The 19,208-nt window shown below is 22.1% G+C and overlaps 1 protein-coding gene across 7 annotated transcripts in view; it reads right to left on the bottom strand.

Moving 5' to 3' along the window:
- Positions 1-9,125, bottom strand: part of Mf (myofilin) — a 32,754-nt gene extending 23,629 nt beyond the window's left edge. For 6 of the 7 annotated variants that reach the window (XM_065499218.1, XM_065499220.1, XM_065499221.1 and 3 more), the window contains exons 1-2: positions 8,987-9,125; positions 1,274-1,430 (exon numbers count right to left, since the gene is read on the bottom strand). In XM_065499218.1, coding sequence (XP_065355290.1) covers positions 1,274-1,364 — 91 coding nt within the window. In that variant the 5' untranslated portion in view covers positions 1,365-1,430; positions 8,987-9,125. Of the gene's footprint in view, positions 1-1,273; positions 1,431-4,437; positions 4,559-8,986 lie in introns of those variants that run through there. The other variant, XM_065499219.1, reaches the window with a different exon arrangement.
- Positions 9,126-19,208: the final 10,083 nt, after the last annotated feature.

Genomic DNA, 19,208 nt, shown 5'->3' with positions numbered 1-19,208 from the left:
TTACCAAAGCATAATTTAAGATAAAAATTTAAAATATTTTTTGCTGAGAAAAATTTTTTTTTATTTTTTTTTTCGATTTTGGCCCATTGTAAGTCCAAACTATTATGATGTTATATACATCGTTGGAAAGGTCTTTGAAATACCTATCATTAGATATCAATATTGTTTGTATTTCTCTTGTAATCTTAGTAATCTAGGTATAATTAAAAAATAGTTTCAAAAATCAAGGTAGTCGTAGTTTGCTTATATCTCAGCCATTCTTAAGCCGATTTTCTCGATTTTAAATAGCAATAGAACCGGGCAATACAGCGCATATATTGATGTATGAATCATGTGTGTAAGTTATTTAAGGGCTGCGGAAAAATGATTTCAACATACAGATGGATAAAGGGACAAGGCTGCATCTACTCTGCTATCCATAACGATGCTGAATATATAATTTATGGGGTCGCCAATGATAATATACTTATATATACCCTTGCCACTCTTAATGAAGGGTATAAAAAATGGTATATGATTTTCCTAAATGCGTCAATCAATTAATTTTTGTTCATTCCTTATTTTTCTGTTACTATTTTCTATATATATTTTAATATGTTTCAAATTGCAACAATTTATTATAAATCTGAAACCCCCCTCCTCCCTAACTACCCTTTACTTTAATTATCAAATATTTGACGTCATAGGTTTTAAATTTTTCAATACGCTTAATTCTTTTGTTTTTGGAATTTATCATTTTCATTTTTTTTTTAACGTTTTTGAAATTGAAACAGATTTTTTTCTGGCTTTCAGCCAAATTATAAAATTTTTTGTATATAATTTTGTTGTTGTTTTTTTCGCATTTGAAAACTGTACTAAATTATGGTTGGTGGAAATTGCAGGAAAATTTAAATTATTTTGTTATGTATTTTATATAAAGTTTTTTTTCTTTTGAAATAAATAAAATTTTCAAATGTTTTCTAGGTTATGGCATACACAATTAAAGTATCAAAAATATTTGCAGCTATATAGTTGATTAACTGGAAATTTAAATGAGGTTTTGAGCGTAAATTTTAATTAAAAAGAATTGCTAATAAATGTGGTAAAATTATTCAATTAAATTAATATTAATAAATTAATTCATTCATTATTTATCAATAATAAACTTCTAAAGAAATGAAATTGATAATAAATTTTTATAGAGAATTCTATCCTGCATTCCTAAATCAATATTGAACCTTGAATCTCTGTTGGTTGTCTTTTTTTTTTAATGTACATAAATTTTCAAACTTACCCTTCAAGGATCTGATGTAGGACTGCCAGAACTTAGCCTTCTTGCTGGGGCTTTCGTTGCGACCAATCATTTCCAAATGGTTCTTGAACATTTTGATCGGTTTGTTGTGTGTGTGTGTTTTAAGCGTAAAAAGTTCGTTTAATTAAGGACTCGTTCGCTGTTAATAATTAAAAAAAAACAGAAAATCATAAATAAAATATTGAAAGAAAATGTAACATAAATCATGAAAATGTATTCGAAACTGTTAAAGGGGAATTTTTGAAATAAAATTACAACAATTTTGATTATTTGAAAATTACTTGGATTTCGCTTTAAATATTATTTTTCAATTACAAATACTTAAGACTTAAAAATATACTTTCAAAAAATTAAATTCTGAGGTATCTGAAACCTCTTAAAGTTGAAAAATTATTACTCTTGTTTATAAAAGCCTTTTAGAAGATTTTTGAACCAAAAAAGTAAAATCAAGTTTAGTTTAGGTAATTTGAGCTTTAAAATATGTTTACGTTTATAAATTCTTTCAAATTTAAACCAAAAACAATTGTAATCATAAAGCTTTAAAGCTTTATTTTAAATTTAAGCTTTTACAGTACAATACAATTGAAATTGTTTTAACGAATAGTAAAATAATGGCAACAATAAAGTTATAAAATGCGTGGCTCAAAATATTGTACTTTAACTAAAGCTTTTAGTATAAAGCTTACTGCTATGTGCAAGTTTTTAAACGACTTTTGAACTTGATATTTTAAATACAGATGTCTTTAAGTTATTTGAATTAAAAATAACCTGAACTTAACAAAAAGCTATAAAATATTATCAGGAAACTTTTTAAATTATGTTTTTCAAAAGCTTTAGCAAATCTTTAGTTTAAATTCAAGCTTTTAGGGTAGTATTTAAAGTTTTAAATAAAAATCTTCAACTAAAGCTTTTAAAAAGCTGCTTAAAGTAACACATTTTTTAATTGTAAAGTAAAAGAGTCTAAAAAAACAAACAACTGTTCAATAAAATTATATAAAAACTTTTTTTAAAACTCCAGTTGAAAGCTTACTAAGCTTTGTTAACAGCTTATTAGACTTTAAAATATTACAATAATGCTTTAAGTAACAAATTTTTAATTATTAAGGGCCATTATTCAACTTACCGTTATAGTTAAAGATAACTTTAAGCAATAGAAAAAGGTACCCTTAAAGTTAACTTTAACTATAACGGCAAGTTGTAATAATGGCCCTAAGTGTTATAGACTTAAAGCCAGGATTTTTTTTTAATAAAACTTTATAAAAGCTTTTTTCTTTAAGCTCAATCTGTTGAGGTTAAAAGTTTATTAAAGTTTTAAGTAATAACTTTTTAAATAAAAAGAGCTAATGCCTTAAAAATAAAGCTTTTGGGCTTTTAATAAGCCTGTTGACTTTTCAAAAAGCTTACTAGATTTCAAAGATAAATTTGTATAATAAAACTTTACAAAAGCTTTTAATTTAAAACAAAGCTTTCGAAACATCAAAATGTGGTATTTAAAAAAAGCTTCCAGAAAGTTTTTAAACAGTTTTGGAAACAATAATTTAAAAAGTTATCGTTAAAGCTTTTAACAGCTGTTTTAAATACAAAGTTTGCGAGTTTAAAAGCCTTTTTAACAATCCCTAAAGCTTTTCTAAAACTCATTTAAACTAACAACTTTTATAAATTGTTGGTGAAAACTATCAAAAAAGCTTTCTTACTAAATGCTTTCAAAAATATTATAGTAACTATTATAGTTTTAAAACCAAGTTTTTGAAAAAAAGCTTTTTATTTGTTTTCAAGAACTGAAAGCTTTACGAAAACAGAGTCTTAATATCATCGGATGCCGTGTCTTTTAGTGATAAAATTTGTTAAATTAATGGGAAATTTATAGTTTGCTTTCAATCTTAATGAATTTGCTGGTAAACCTAAGTTTATAACAATTTCTAGGCTTAAGCTTTCAAAAAGCTTTAAAAAACCTCATAATTTTTCATAATGCTTAGGAACAAGCTAAAATCTTTTCAAAATTTAACTCTTTGAGCCAAAGCTTTCGAAAGGCAATTGCTAAACTTGAGCTTTCAAAAAGCTTTAATAAGTTTGTTGTCAAAATCCTAACAATTTACAGGCTTAAGCTTACATTTTTGCTATAAGTGCTTAGGATTTGTCATAATGCTCTTAAACAATCTAAACGATTTTAAAAATTCATACTTTTAGAGCCAAAGCTTTGATACTTAAGAGTTAAGCTTCAAAAAGCTTTAACAATTTTAAGTCTTCTGTTGTAATCATCAACCAAACAAACAGTATGTCAAAAGCTTTCGGAAAAGCTTTTGAGTAGAAACTGGAGTTTTTACACAAATATAATCCAAAATATATAATAAGTTTTAGTTTGTTGTTTTACAAACAAACTGATTTTCAATATTCAAAGCGAAAGCTTACAAAAGCTGGTCTCACAAAAGTTTCTAAAGACTTTATATTGATTAAAGTATTAATTTATTGTTTTATAACATAAAAAGTTTTCATAAACTTTTTCTTGAAAACTTTTTAAAAGCTATAAAGCATTAAAAGAAATATTAAACACTTCCTGCCTCTCAAAAGTGGTTTTCTTAAGCCTTTTTAACCACAAATTTTGAATAAATAATAAATGTCACTGTTCCTCTCAATCTATAAAGTACAAAGTTCATTGATTATAAATTGTTTGCTTGCAAATTCTTTAGCATTTCCTATTGACCTGCAAAATTGTTTAAAACTAAATTTATCAGGTCCAAAGTTCAATTTAAATTTGTCTTCTTCATGCAATTTGTATTCAATTAATTATTCAATGTATGTATCGTTACAATTGTATTTCAAAATGTCAGCACTTTCACTTGATTCCAAACTGTATTGGTTTTCTTATTTTTTTGCTTCTGAAACTTTTCTACTGAAACATTTTTTGTGTGTGTTCCAATTTTTCACATTTTTGATAAATACATATTATAGTATTTTTATTTTTATTTATTTTTTTTTTGTTAAATTGTTGGTATATTCTTGCATACATTATACACGACAAGATCATGACACTAAAAATAAATTCAAAACGTTTTTTTTTCTTTCTTTTTCACTTGTTTAAACGAAAAATAAATATAAAAATAAATAAAAAAAATTGTTGGTTGTTAATCACTCTTAGGAAAACTCACACGAGCCGTTTAAAAACAAAATAAAATAAATTTATTTAAGAAAATCCACCGAAAAATAATATTCAGCACGATCGATCGATCTTTAACGATGACACAACGACAACTGACGCAATTTCTTGGGTGTATGATAAAGTTGTTCATTTCGAAATCCCATGTATGGGTGAGTAAGTGTCTCTGTCTCTGTGTGTGTGTGTGTGTTTCTATATCTATAGGATATTTTAAGATCTGTGTTGGTGTGAGAGAGCATGAGTTTTCATTTCTTTTTTAGCACAAATATGAAATAGAAATGTCTGAAATTTTGTATTTTTACTATTTTCTTTTTTGTTGTTTTGTTTTTTTCGCACTAGCTTTAGCTAAAAATTTCAGATATTTTTAAATGTCCTTGAGCAGTGTGTAGCGCATGAAACAGCAACAACAACAACAGCTAAAAGAAACAAATAAATATTTAGATACGGTTTGTTTTTTTTATTTATTTTTTGGCTACATACGAAATTAGTTTTGTTGATGGATGATTTATTACAGAATTATGTGGATTTTGGTGTAGAATTCCAAAAAGAAAGAAAAAGCTTTTAATAAAGCTTTCACATTTTCATGTACATACCTATGCTACCTAAAGCTTTTCATAAATGATATTTTGTTTTGAAAATGGGCTATAATTTGAAGAGATTTCCAATATTTTTATAACTATAACTGGATTTGATTGAAAATTGAAAACTAAATTTCAAACAGTGATTCGAATATTTAAACCTTGAAATTTTACAGCTTGAATATTTACAGCAAGTTCAAATATATTTTCATGTTTTCTAATTAAGTTTTTTTATTTATGTTTCGAAATATTTATTTTTCAAATTTAAAACTTCGGTTTCATTATTTTTAAAAACTGTTTATTTTCTTGTAACTTCGAATTCTAAAATTTGTTCGAACATCTTTCAAATATAGTATTTTTTGACTTTTATGGTTATTAATAACAGTTTCAAGGTTTTTAGTTTCAAGATACATTTTTCTTAAACTTCTAATTTTTAATTTTTTTTCGAACATTTTTCGAATATTGATAATTTAGCAATTTACAGTTATAGACAACAATTTATAAGTATTTAACAAAAAAAATTTAAGTTTTTCTAGTTTCTGGTAGCATTTTCTATTAACTTCGAATTTTGAATTTTTTTCGAACATTTTTCGAATATTGAAAATTTTGCAATTTACAGTAATACGCAACAATTTATAAATATTTTACAAAATATTTTAAGTTTTTCAAGTTTCTGGTAGCATTTGAAATTTTGAATATTTTTCGAACATTTTTCGAAAATTAAAATTTTAGCATTTTACAGTTATTTCAAACAATATCTATGAATTTAAGAATATAAATTATGTTTTGCACGATTCAGTGACATTTTTTAATAACTTCGAATTTCGTGTTTTTTCGAACTTCTTTCAAATATCGCAAATTTTAAATTTAAATGTAATTGATGACAATTTTAAAATATCAAGTAGCATTTTTCAAGTTCAGGGAGCATTTTTTCTTAACTTCGAATTTCGATTTTTTTTCGAACACCTTTAAAACATGAACAATTTTAATTTAACGTTTATTGTAACAATTTATGTATATGATTTTAACAACGATCTTCATATTTTTTATGTTTTTTTTTAGCATTTTTTTCCTTTCTGTGAATTTTCAATATTTTTCGAATATAGATATTTAGATATAAAATATGGTTATTAATAAGGATTTTTAAATATTTTAAGAAGTGCTTTTTCTTAACTTTGTATTTTGAAATTTTTTCGAATATTAAACATTTATAATTTAAAGATTTTTAAATACAATTCAAAGAAAATAAAACTCAAAATATTCGAAGTAACGAAATTTTCATTTTAAATTATAAATTTTTAAATCAATTCAAACAATTTCAATATATCAAATGATTTTAAGAGAAAAAATCAAAATCGAAAATTTGAAATAACCCAATTTTAATTTCGAAAATTCAATATTTTCAAAAACAAACTTATTTGTCAATAATTACGAATTTCAAATTTTTTCGAAGATTGAAAATTTTGATAATTTTAAGAAAAAAATCAAAATCGAAAATTTGAAATAACCCAATTTTAATTTCGAAAATTCGATATTTTCAAAAACAAACGAATTTCAAATTTTTTCGAATATTTAAAATTTTGATTTATTGAGGATGAGATAGAAGAGTTATCAAATAAATCGAAGTCTTATATTCGAATACTAAATATTTTATTTCGAAAAGTTAACATTTTCCACTGTTTACATTATTTTTGTATTTTATTGAAAATTTCCCATCAAACGTTTCTTTAAATTGTAATTTCGAATGTTTCAAATATTTGGATTTTATGGTATTCGTTTATAATTTTAAAAAATATCAAATTATAAATAACGGAAATTATTTAAAAAAAAATATCAAAATTCGAAATTTCAAAAAATAAAATTTTTAAAAAATTCGAAATTTCAAAAAAAAAAAAATTTTAAAAATCTTAAAATTCGAATCAAAATTTTATCAAAATTCGGAATTTCAAAAAATAAATTTTTAAAAATTCTCAAAATTGGAATCAAAATTCGAAATTTTAAAAAATAAAATTTTTTTTTTAAATAAAAATTATAAATGTCTAAAAAAATATTGAATTTTATTATCTCAAAATTCGAAATTTCAAAAAATAAAATTTTTTAAAAATTCTCAAAATTCGAAAAATACTGAAAAAATTCAAATTATTTAAAAAAAAAATTCAAAATTCGAAATTTCAAAAAATAAAATTTTTAAAAATTCTCAAAATTCGAATCAAAATTTTATTAAAATTCGAAATTTCAAAAAATAAAATTTTTAAAAATTCTCAAAATTCGAATCAAAATTTTATTAAAATTCGAAATTTCAAAAAATAAAATTTTTAAAAATTCTCAAAATTCGAAATTTTAAAAAATAAAATTTTTTTCGAATCAAAATTTTATCCATTTTTTTTAAATAAAAATTATAAATGTCGAAAAAAATATTGAATTTTATTATTTTATCTCAAAATTCGAAATTTCAAAAAAAAAATTTTTTAAAAATTCTCAAAATTCGAAATTTTAAAAAATAAATTTTTTAAAAATTCTCAAAGTTCGAATCAAAATTTTATCCATTTTTTTAAAAAAATAAAAATTATAAATGTCGTGAAAAATATTGAATTTTATTCAAATCGTATTTCGAATTGTTTCTAAAATTCGAAATTTTAAAAAATAAAATTTTTTAAAAATTCTCAAAATTCGAATCAAATATTTATTTTTTTTAAATAAAAATTATAAATGTCGAAAAAAATATTGAATTTTATTATTATTATCTCAAAATTCGAATCAAAATTTTATCAAAATTCGAAATTTCAAAAACAAAATTTTTTAAAAATTCTCAAAATTCGAAATTTTAAAAATTCTCAAAATTCGAATCAAAATTTTATCCATTTTTTTTAATAAAAATTATAAATATCGAAAAAATATTGAATTTTATTCAAATCGTATTTCGAATTGTTTCTATAATTTCGATTTTTCCTATTAAATTTACTGAAAACTAAGAATTCATTACCTAAAACAAAGCATATCGATTATTTTCGAAAATTCAACAAGTTTCAAAAGCAATTTTCCAAATTGTTTTTTTCACAAATTATTCTGGTTCTCATGGAGAAATTTTGAAATAATAGAAATGCTTAAAATTTAACTGGTTATTTCGAAATGTTACTAGGAATTGCTGTGAAAATATTCCAAAAATGCTTAAATATGATCACAAGATTTTGAATTTTAAAATTGTTTTTAACATAAACTTCAATCCATTTTAAAACCAAAATAAGAAAAACTCTTTGCAAATATGATATTCACTAATTTATTCCAATACCTCAAGTTATTGTATTTTAAAAATTCCAAATTTTAAAGATGTGAGAAATTCCTTAAAAATTTTGAGTTTCATAAATTATAAAAATTTCTTTAATTTCTTATTAATTTAAACTTTCTGCACCAAATTTCAAAGTTTCATAATCTTTAATTTTTATTGCATATTTTTGAAAAAAAAATCAAAGTCTATTTATAAACATGATCATTTGTGTTTTAGTCTTGCTTGTTTGCTACAACAATCAGTCTTTGAGGTTAAATAAAAATATGACACTTTTAGCAAATTCTTTGCTTTTCATAAAATTGATCGATCCATTATGATTACATAACTGTAGAAATGTTCCTTGTTTTTCAAAAATTTTTAAACTTTATTTAGTTTGTTAAACTTTCATTGTTATTTCTTTTTTCATTTTTTGTTTACACTTATAGTTTCTTATTTCTTTCATCTTTATTTTTATTGTATTTACTTTGTAAATTTCTTTTATTTTGAGTCACTTTGTTTTCAAAATTTTGTAAAATTTTTTTTTTTATTTTATTGTTGAAATTTTTTCTTGCAGTATAAAGAAATCAAATAGTTTGTTTCGTTTTAAATTTTAAAAACTTAATAAAAATTCCTTTTAACAGTTTAATTTTAATAATACAATTCCATATAGTTTTGTTGTTGAAAAATTGTCTGCTTACTTTTAATTACTCCCTAAAATATAGCGTTCTATCCTCAACGAAGAATTTTTTCAAACTGCTGATGTTCAAAATTTTGCTTCACCAATATCACTCGCTTTTCTTATAAAAACTCGGCAGAAATATCTGTTCACTCATACACCAACATACAAAAAAACACACACACATTAACCCCTACACATCATACCATACAAGTTTTCCTGTTGGCAAAAGCTTTTTCTTTTCAAAAAACCAAAAAAAAAACGATCATTTCACACAAAATTTGCACCTACACTTACATTTACACACACTTGCACACTTGTTTGCCTGAAAATATGCTTAAATTTGTTTATTATTGTTGTTGCTTCAAACCAGTCTCTCTCTCTAACACTCTCTCTCGCATTGAAAACCATAACGAAACAACAACAAAGATGTGTGTAAAAAAAAGCTTTGGTGTGAGTGTGTATTTGAATTATTGAAAGAAAACAATAAATTTCTTGATTTTTAATAAAAAAATCGGAATAAATTCTTTGAAATACATATACAAAATTGCTAAAAGCATAAAAAAACATTTATTTTCTTTATTAATTCATTATTTTGTCTTGAAGTTAATCAAAAATTTCGTTCATTGTTTCCAACATCCGTTTTTAAGAATTTTTTTTTGAGATTTTTGTTTAAAAAACAACAAAAAAACTATATTATTTTTATTGTATGTGTTCTTGTCATGTTTATTATTTTCAAAATCATCATCATCATCAGCATCACTAGAGCAACCCACCCACACCCACTCGGTTTTTAATATTTTTTTTATTTTTTGTAGCGCAAAAAAAAGCCACAAAAACAATTTTAAATAAATATTTTGAATATTAATTGAGGTTTTCATAACGTTTTTAAAAATAAATTTTCTGTTTATTTTCACTTTTTTTTTTGTCTTGAAATGTTTATCTAATATTTTCTTTTAGTTTTTTTTTTTTTGGTGATAATTTTAAAATTTTCAAAGCAAATCAATAACGATTTTGTAAATAAACCTTTGGCAAAACAAAATAGTTTATTAAATTATGATTAATTTTATATTAAATACAGAATTTATTGATTCCTATTTAAACATCATGACAAATGTCATTAGTTTTAACTAAATATAGCAAATTTTGAATAAAAAAATAAGAAAATATAAACAAAAAATAGGATTCATAATCAAAATATGATTAATTATGGATAAATAAAAGAATATATACATGTTTATAAACAAACAAAAGTTTTAAATAAAATTAAAAAATTAAATTTTTTTTTTTTAAATTCAAAATACAAAAACTTTTTTAAGAAAATTTATTTTCTGTTAATTTTTCATATTTATAAAACTTTGAATCTAAAGCTGTAATATAACTTAAAAAACTATTTAAATTTTTAACTGCCACTACGAAATTTGTATTATTTAAAATATTCGTATAAGGGAGCGTATGATTAATATTAATTAGGGAGTTGTTGAAGAAAATTCTTAATAACTTTTTTGTTTATAAATGAAAATAAACAATTTCAAAGGATTCTGAAGGGAAACACAACAAGCCTTGTAAATATATAACTAAAAACAAATTGGATGTATAGAAATTAAAAAAATTCGATGAATTCATGGCAACTGTGTTAAGACAAATAAACAAAATAATTCGTAACTCATCTCCTAACACTAAAATAGATACTAAGATACTATTTGGATAATTTTCTGAATTTACTGTAATAAATTGAAGACAATTGAAAAGTTTTAAAAAATATTTTGAATTCGAAATAAAAAATATAATAAAACTTTTTTTATTATTTCATAAATTTCTAAAACTTAGAGTCTTTAGCAGTAATATGACTTCAAAAATTATTTAAATTTTTAATTCAAACTACGAAATTTTTATTATTTAACATTTTCATATAAGGGAGCGTATGATTAATATTAATTAGGGAGTTGTTGAAGAAAATTCATAATAACTTTTTTGTTTATAAATGAAAATAAACAATTTCAAAGGATTCTGAAAGAAAACATAACAGGCCTTCTAAATCTAGAACTACAAACAAATTAGAACTATAGAACTTACAAAAATTCTATAAATTATTGGCAAATGTGTTACGGAAAATAAACATAATAATTCTAATCTTATCACCTAACACTAAAATAGATATTATTTGGATAATGTTGTGAAGAAATATGAAAAATCATTAATTTCTAATAATATGCCTTCAAAAATTATTTAAATTTTTAATTAAAACTACGAAATTTTTATTATTTAAAATCTTCATGTAAGGGAGCGTATGATTAATATTAATTAAGGAGTTGTTTAAGAAAATTCCTAATAACTTTTTTGTTTATAAATGAAAATAAACAATTTCAAAGGATTCTGAAAGCAAACATATCAGGCCTTGCATACCTATAACTAAAATCAAATTTAAACTATAGAACTTACAAAAATTCTATAAATTATTGGCAAATGTGTTACGGAAAATAAACATAATAATTCTAATCTTATCACCTAACACTAAAATAGATATTATTTGGATAATGTTGTGAAGAAATATTTAAAATCCTTAAGTTACTGTAATAATTTGAAGACAATTGAAAAGTTATAAAAAATATTTTGAATTCAAAATAAAAAAAAATAATAAAACTTTTTTATTATTTCATAAATTTCTAAAACTTAGAGTCTTTAGAAGTAATATAACTTAAAAAAGTATTCAAATTTTTAATTCAAACACGAAATTTATATTATTTAAAATCTTCATGTAAGGGAGCGTATGATTAATATTAATTAGGGAGTTGTTGAAGAAAATTCCTAATAACTTTTATGTTTATAAATGAAAATAAACAATTTCAAAGGATTCTGAAAGAAAACATATCAGGTCATATAATACTATTGTTACAAATTTATTTAAACTATAAACCCTAAAGAAATTATATGAAGCAATGACAAATGTATTACAAAAAAAAATCAACATTTAATTGCCATCACTAATACATGTATTATTTGGATCATACTTATAAATACCATGATAAATGGGAAACAATTTAAAAGTTTTGAAAAAAAAAAATTTTTATTCAAAAACTAAAAATCAAATAAAAATATTTTTTTCTTATTTATTTCATGAATTTTAAAAATTCAGCATCTTGTGCTGTACTTTAACTTAACAAATATTTAAATTTTTATTTAAAACTATCAACATTTCATTATTAAATATTTTCTTATATGACAGCGTATGATTAATATTAATAGTGAGGTTACTTAAGGAAATTGTTAATAACTTTTTTGTTAATAAAAGAATTTTTAATTTTTATAAATGATTCTGAAACAAAACATATCAGGGCTTATAAAACTATTACTACAAATCAATTTAAACTAAGAACCTTAAGGAAATTCTATGAATCCATGAAAATTTCTTACGACGTATTAAAAAAAATAATTCAAAACTTAATATTCAACACTAATAAATGTATTATTTGGATCATGTTGTGCAGAAATAAGTAAAAGTTTTAATTAACTTTTATAAATTGCAAACGATTTGAAAGTTTAAAAAAATATTTTTTTAATTTAAAAACAAAAAATTAAATAAAAAAAATTTTACTTTTATCATGAATTTCTAAAATTCAGAATCTTAAGCTTTAATATGTCATAAAAAAATTTAAATTTTTACTTCAAATCAAACATATCAGGCCTTGCATACCTATAACTAAAATCAAATTTAAACTATAGAACTTACAAAAATTCTATAAATTATTGGCAAATGTGTTACGGAAAATAAACATAATAATTCTAATCTTATCACCTAACACTAAAATAGATATTATTTGGATAATGTTGTGAAGAAATATTTAAAATCCTTAAGTTACTGTAATAATTTGAAGACAATTGAAAAGTTATAAAAAATATTTTGAATTCAAAATAAAAAAAAATAATAAAACTTTTTTATTATTTCATAAATTTCTAAAACTTAGAGTCTTTAGAAGTAATATAACTTAAAAAAGTATTCAAATTTTTAATTCAAACACGAAATTTATATTATTTAAAATCTTCATGTAAGGGAGCGTATGATTAATATTAATTAGGGAGTTGTTGAAGAAAATTCCTAATAACTTTTATGTTTATAAATGAAAATAAACAATTTCAAAGGATTCTGAAAGAAAACATATCAGGTCATATAATACTATTGTTACAAATTTATTTAAACTATAAACCCTAAAGAAATTATATGAAGCAATGACAAATGTATTACAAAAAAAAATCAACATTTAATTGCCATCACTAATACATGTATTATTTGGATCATACTTATAAATACCATGATAAATGGGAAACAATTTAAAAGTTTTGAAAAAAAAAAATTTTTATTCAAAAACTAAAAATCAAATAAAAATATTTTTTTCTTATTTATTTCATGAATTTTAAAAATTCAGCATCTTGTGCTGTACTTTAACTTAACAAATATTTAAATTTTTATTTAAAACTATCAACATTTCATTATTAAATATTTTCTTATATGACAGCGTATGATTAATATTAATAGTGAGGTTACTTAAGGAAATTGTTAATAACTTTTTTGTTAATAAAAGAATTTTTAATTTTTATAAATGATTCTGAAACAAAACATATCAGGGCTTATAAAACTATTACTACAAATCAATTTAAACTAAGAACCTTAAGGAAATTCTATGAATCCATGAAAATTTCTTACGACGTATTAAAAAAAATAATTCAAAACTTAATATTCAACACTAATAAATGTATTATTTGGATCATGTTGTGCAGAAATAAGTAAAAGTTTTAATTAACTTTTATAAATTGCAAACGATTTGAAAGTTTAAAAAAATATTTTTTTAATTTAAAAACAAAAAATTAAATAAAAAAAATTTTACTTTTATCATGAATTTCTAAAATTCAGAATCTTAAGCTTTAATATGTCATAAAAAAATTTAAATTTTTACTTCAAATTATAAAATTTTTATACTTTAATGAGAGCGTATGATTAATATTAATTTTAAGGTTACCAGAGAATTACTTAAATAACTTTTTTGTTTACATATAATAAAGTAAAATTCCAAAAATATATAGAAAGAAAATATTTTAAGTGTTATAAAATTGCCACATTTAAGGTTCCAAAGTAAACCAATATAAATGTGTGTGCTGAAATTTTGAAAATAGTTCTTAAGTTTTGTTGAAAATCTTAAAAAGTCGTTCATATTTTTTCGAAATTGTTCTGTACCTATTAAACAGAACTACTAATGATAATCCTTAATTTGTTCTTAACATATTTGTAGAACATTGAATGGCTCCATTTAACTTGCATCCCGGTGAAAATTACGTTTTTATAAAATTACTAAAAATTAATATCAATCATACGCACCCTTGAACAATTTTCAGCAAATTTCCAATTTTCTTTTGGACAAATGAAGATTTTAAAAATTTTATTCAATGACTACAGCTTGATATAATAGGTGTATTTACCCAGAAATATAATTGTTGTTTTACGTTCAGCAGAAATTTTACAAAATATTTTTTTAGATTTCATAGAAAATTTTGAAAAAATCCTTCATAAGTTGTCAAAATTATTCAGTAACTATTAAACAAATCCTCTGATGTTAAACCTTAATTCGTTGTTAATATATTTGTAGAACATTTAATGCCTCTACATAACCTGGTTCCTGGCGCAAATTAAGTTTTTTTATAGAATTACTACATAATATCAATCATTCGCACCGTCGAACAATTTCACAAATTTCCAATTTTCTTTTAAACAAATGAAGATTTAAAATTTTTTATTTAGTGACTACAGCTTGTTCTATTAGGGAAACGATAAAATAAATGTATTTATCCAGAAATAGAATTTTTGTTTTAAATTCAGTATAAATTTTGGAAAACAAATTTTAGGTTTCATGGAAATTTTTGGAAAAAAATCCTTCATAAGTTGTCAAAATTATTCTGTAACTATTAAAAAAATCTACTGATATTAATCCCTAATTTGTTCTTAAGATATTTGTAGAACATTCCAGTACTCTAAATAACTTAGTTCCCGGCGAAAATTACGTTTTTCTAGAAGTACTTCAAATTGATATTAATCATACGCACCCCCGAACAATTTTACAAATTTCCAATTTTCTTTTAAACAAATGAAGATTTTAAAATTTTTATTTAATGACTTTTGCTTGATCTAATATGGGAACAGTAAAATGTGGTGCATTTACTTTGAAATAAAATTTTTTTAAGTTCAGCAGCAATTTTGGAAAATATTTTTTTAGGTTTTTTAGAAAATTTTGAAAAATCCTTCATAAGTTGTCAAAATTATTCAGTAACTATTAAAAAAATCTACTGATATTAATCCTTAATTAGTTCTTAAGATATTTGTAGAACATTCCATGACTCTGTATAACTTAGTTCCTGGCGAAAATTACATTTTTATAGAAGTACTTTAAATTGATATTAATCATACGCACCACCGAACAATTTTACAAATTTCCAATATTCTTTTAAACAAATGAAGATTTTAAAATTTTTATTTAATGACTTTTGCTTGATCTAATAGGGGAACAGCAAAATGGGTGCATTTACTTAGAAATAAAATTGTTTTAAGTTCAGCAGCAATTTTGGAAAATATTATTTTAGGTTTTATAGAAAATTTTGAAAAAATCCTTTATAAGTTGTCAAAATTATTATGTAACTATTAAAAAAATCTACTAAAGTTAATCCTTAATTTGTTCTTAAGTTATTTGTAGAACATTCAAATGGTCTATGTAACTTGCTTTTCGGCGAAAATTAAGTTTTTATAAAATTACTATAAATTAATATCAATCATACGCAAAAAAATTTTAAACATATTTCCAAATTCTGTTTAAAAAAAAGAAGATTTGAAAATTTTTAATAAAAGACTATAGCTTGGTCTAATATGGGAATAGTAAAATGTTTGTTGTTTTAAGTTCAGCAGAAATTTTGGAAAATATTTTTTATAGAAAATTTTGTAAAAAAGTTTTCAAAATTATTCTGTAACTGTTAAACAAATCTACAAATGTTAATTCTTAGTTTGTTCTTAAGATATTTGTAGAACATTTAATGGCTCTATTTTATCATTTGCACGTGCTTTTGAAAGCTATACCCTCCATCACATGATTTGCCAAAACAAATTGAGAAAATGATAGCCATTTCTTCATATGTATCTATCAACAATATGGTCGGTGTCAACTGTCAAAGTTCGAAAGTCTCCTTTATAAGGCCTAATATGTTTTCTTACAGAATCCTTTAAAATTTGTAAAATTCCTTTATAAAGAAAAAAGTTATTAAGATTTTTCTCAAGCAACTCCCTAATTAATATTACTCATACGCACTCATATATGAAAATTTTAAATCATCAAAATTTTGTAATTTTAAGCAAAAATTTTAATACTTTTTGAGGCCATATTACAGCTTAGGATGCTAAGTTTTAGAAATTTATGAAACAAACCAAAAAAACTTTTTCTGGAAAGATTTTTTCTTTTCTGAATTGAAAATATTTTCAATACAATTTTTTTATTTCTTATATATTTCTGCAAATAATTTTTAAAATCCTACACGTGTTAACTGTTTTATTTTAAATGTCGTTGCTTCCAATAAATTTTCAAATTTCGCCAATTAATTAAAAAATCGTAAAAAATATTTGACATGAATTTTTTTATTATGCAGCTTAAAACATTATATTTGGCCGCAAACAATAAATATAACGAACATTTACTTGTTTTCACACATATATAATTTTAAAAATAAAATATTATTCATGAAAAAATTGCGTCAAATTTGGTCTTGAACCTAAAGAAATTGAAATTAATTGGGGCACTGAAATGAAAATGTAACACAAATTGGCAAATTATGGAAAATTTTGTTAATTTTTTATAATATATTCAAACAAAAATATTTCAATTTATCTTTTTTGTAATTAAAATTTTATTTTCTTTTTTTACTTTGTAGCAAATTGCTTTATTATTCTTCTTATTCCCCAAATGACTTTAATTGGGTCACCTTTATCAGGCCAACAAAACAAATTTCGAAACGTATTTTCTCTTGGAAACAAACTACAAAACACTTTTCATCCCTTTTTATAAACAAAAATTCATTAAAAATAGAAAATTGTTTTTGAAAAATAGCAAAAATATTTTGCTGTTTTTCAGGGTTATTGTGGTAAACAAAGAAACTTCCTAAACTGTTTATAGTTTTTTAACCTATTAATGGCAGCAAAATGAAAAGTCTTCTTTCTAAAAATACTTAAAATCAAAACAAAGAAAGTAAAAGTCAACAAACAAATCTGTTTTCTTTTGAGTGTCGACTGATTTTTGGCAAAATTAGCTGTTGGCACCGAATCCAATCAGGTAATTTTCTTATTTTTTTACAATAAAACGTAATAATTTCAATTGTTCGATAATAGAAACCCGTGACCAATAAGACGGCTAAACAAAGACTTATTTAAATTAATTAACTTTCTCTCTAATTTGGTTAGTTTTTTTTTAACTAAATCATTGCCAATTTAAATAAAACAGCAGATGTTTAGAGGTACTTTTTTGTTTACTTTAGCAGTCAAAAGTACTTTACTCGATAGACTATAAAATTTTCCATTTAGTTAATAAAAAATACGCAATATTTTAAATAATGCTAAATGTTTTTATGAAAATAATCATGTAAGTTCAAACTTATCTTGTATTGAGACCACTATTATGATTTTTAAAAAACTAATTAAAGATTTTCATAGCTTTAACAATTTTCAAAAGTCTGTTAAATAAAAGAATTTTTATTATAAAGTTAAACTAAAATTTTAGAAAAAAATTTTTTTTTTTTTAATTTTAAACCCATTTTAATAAATTTTCAACAAGTAAAATTACATTATGTAAATGACATTATAATACTTGAAATGTTTTCTTTCAGAATCCTTTGAACATTTTATCTTTCTCTTAAAAACAAAAAAGTTATTTAGGAATTTCTCAAAAAACTCCCTAATTAATATTAATCATACGTACCCATATTCAAAATTTTTAAATAATGAAAATTTAATAGTTCTAAGCAACAATTTTAATACTTTTTTAAGGCATATCATAGCTTAGGATCTTAACTTTTGGAATTTCAATTTGAATTCAAAATATTTAAAAAAAAATTAACTTTATCTCTAATTTGGTTAGTTTAAAAAATAAAAATAAATCATTGCCAATTTAAATCAAACTCCAGATGTTTATTAGTACTTTATTGCTGTTTAAAGTACCTTACTCGATAGACTCGATAGCTTTGAAAACTTTCAAAGAATATTAATTAAAGTTTTTGAAAAAAAATTAAATTTTTTTAAATTTAAAGCCATATTAAAAAAAATACAACAAGTAACATTACATCATATAGATTATATTACAACACTTGACATGTTTTCTTTCAGAATCCTTTGGAATTTTTCTGTTTCCTTTGTAAACAAAAATGTTATTAAAGATTTACTCAAAAAACACCCCAATTAATATTAATCATACGCTCTCATATTAAAAATTTTAAAATAATGAAAATTTAATAGTTTTAAGCAGAAATTTTAATACTTTTCCAAGGCATATCTTAGCTTAGGATTTTAACTTTTAGGAAACTCAATTTGAATTCAAAATATTTTTTTTTAAACCCTATTTTCTTTAATCTACCAAAGAAATTTATAAATTTGTGCACTGCATGGCCCAAATAGTACCTGTATTTTCTTGTAACTTATGTTATTGTCTTTTCGATAATGAAAAATATTTTACTTTATGCAATTTTCTAAAAATACTTATTTTTATCAGTAATTTCTTTTTATTTTTAATTGTTTAAACTTCAAAACTGATGGCAATACATTATTTTAATAATTAAAAACAATATTATTTTCATTACAGCTTACTTTTTCTTAAAAAAGTACTTTATTTTGGCAAGCAATAAAAGTAAGTACTGAAAAGTATTTTGTTATTCAAAAATATCAAATAATGTCAAAAAATTTTATGTTTTTTATTAATTTTTATTTTAAATATTTGATTTTCTTTTATTTTGAGAACCAAACTAAAATTTTAATTAAAATAAAATATCTCTCTAAATACCTTTTTTGTGTGCTAAAAAATTCTTGGTACTTGTTAAAAACAAAAGCTGCTTACAGCAAACATAATCTTTAAAACACGAAAGCAAGTTGTATAGCTTAAAATTTATAATCTTCTGCAAAGAAATTCCATTTTAAATCAACAAAAACGATGATGACGTCAATTGATATTAAA

The sequence above is a fragment of the Calliphora vicina genome, chromosome 1 (assembly GCF_958450345.1).
Source record: "Calliphora vicina chromosome 1, idCalVici1.1, whole genome shotgun sequence".
Lineage (NCBI taxonomy): Eukaryota > Metazoa > Arthropoda > Insecta > Diptera > Calliphoridae > Calliphora > Calliphora vicina.
The sequence above is the reverse complement of the archived record's forward strand: the minus strand, read 5'-3'. Positions and strand labels throughout refer to the sequence as shown.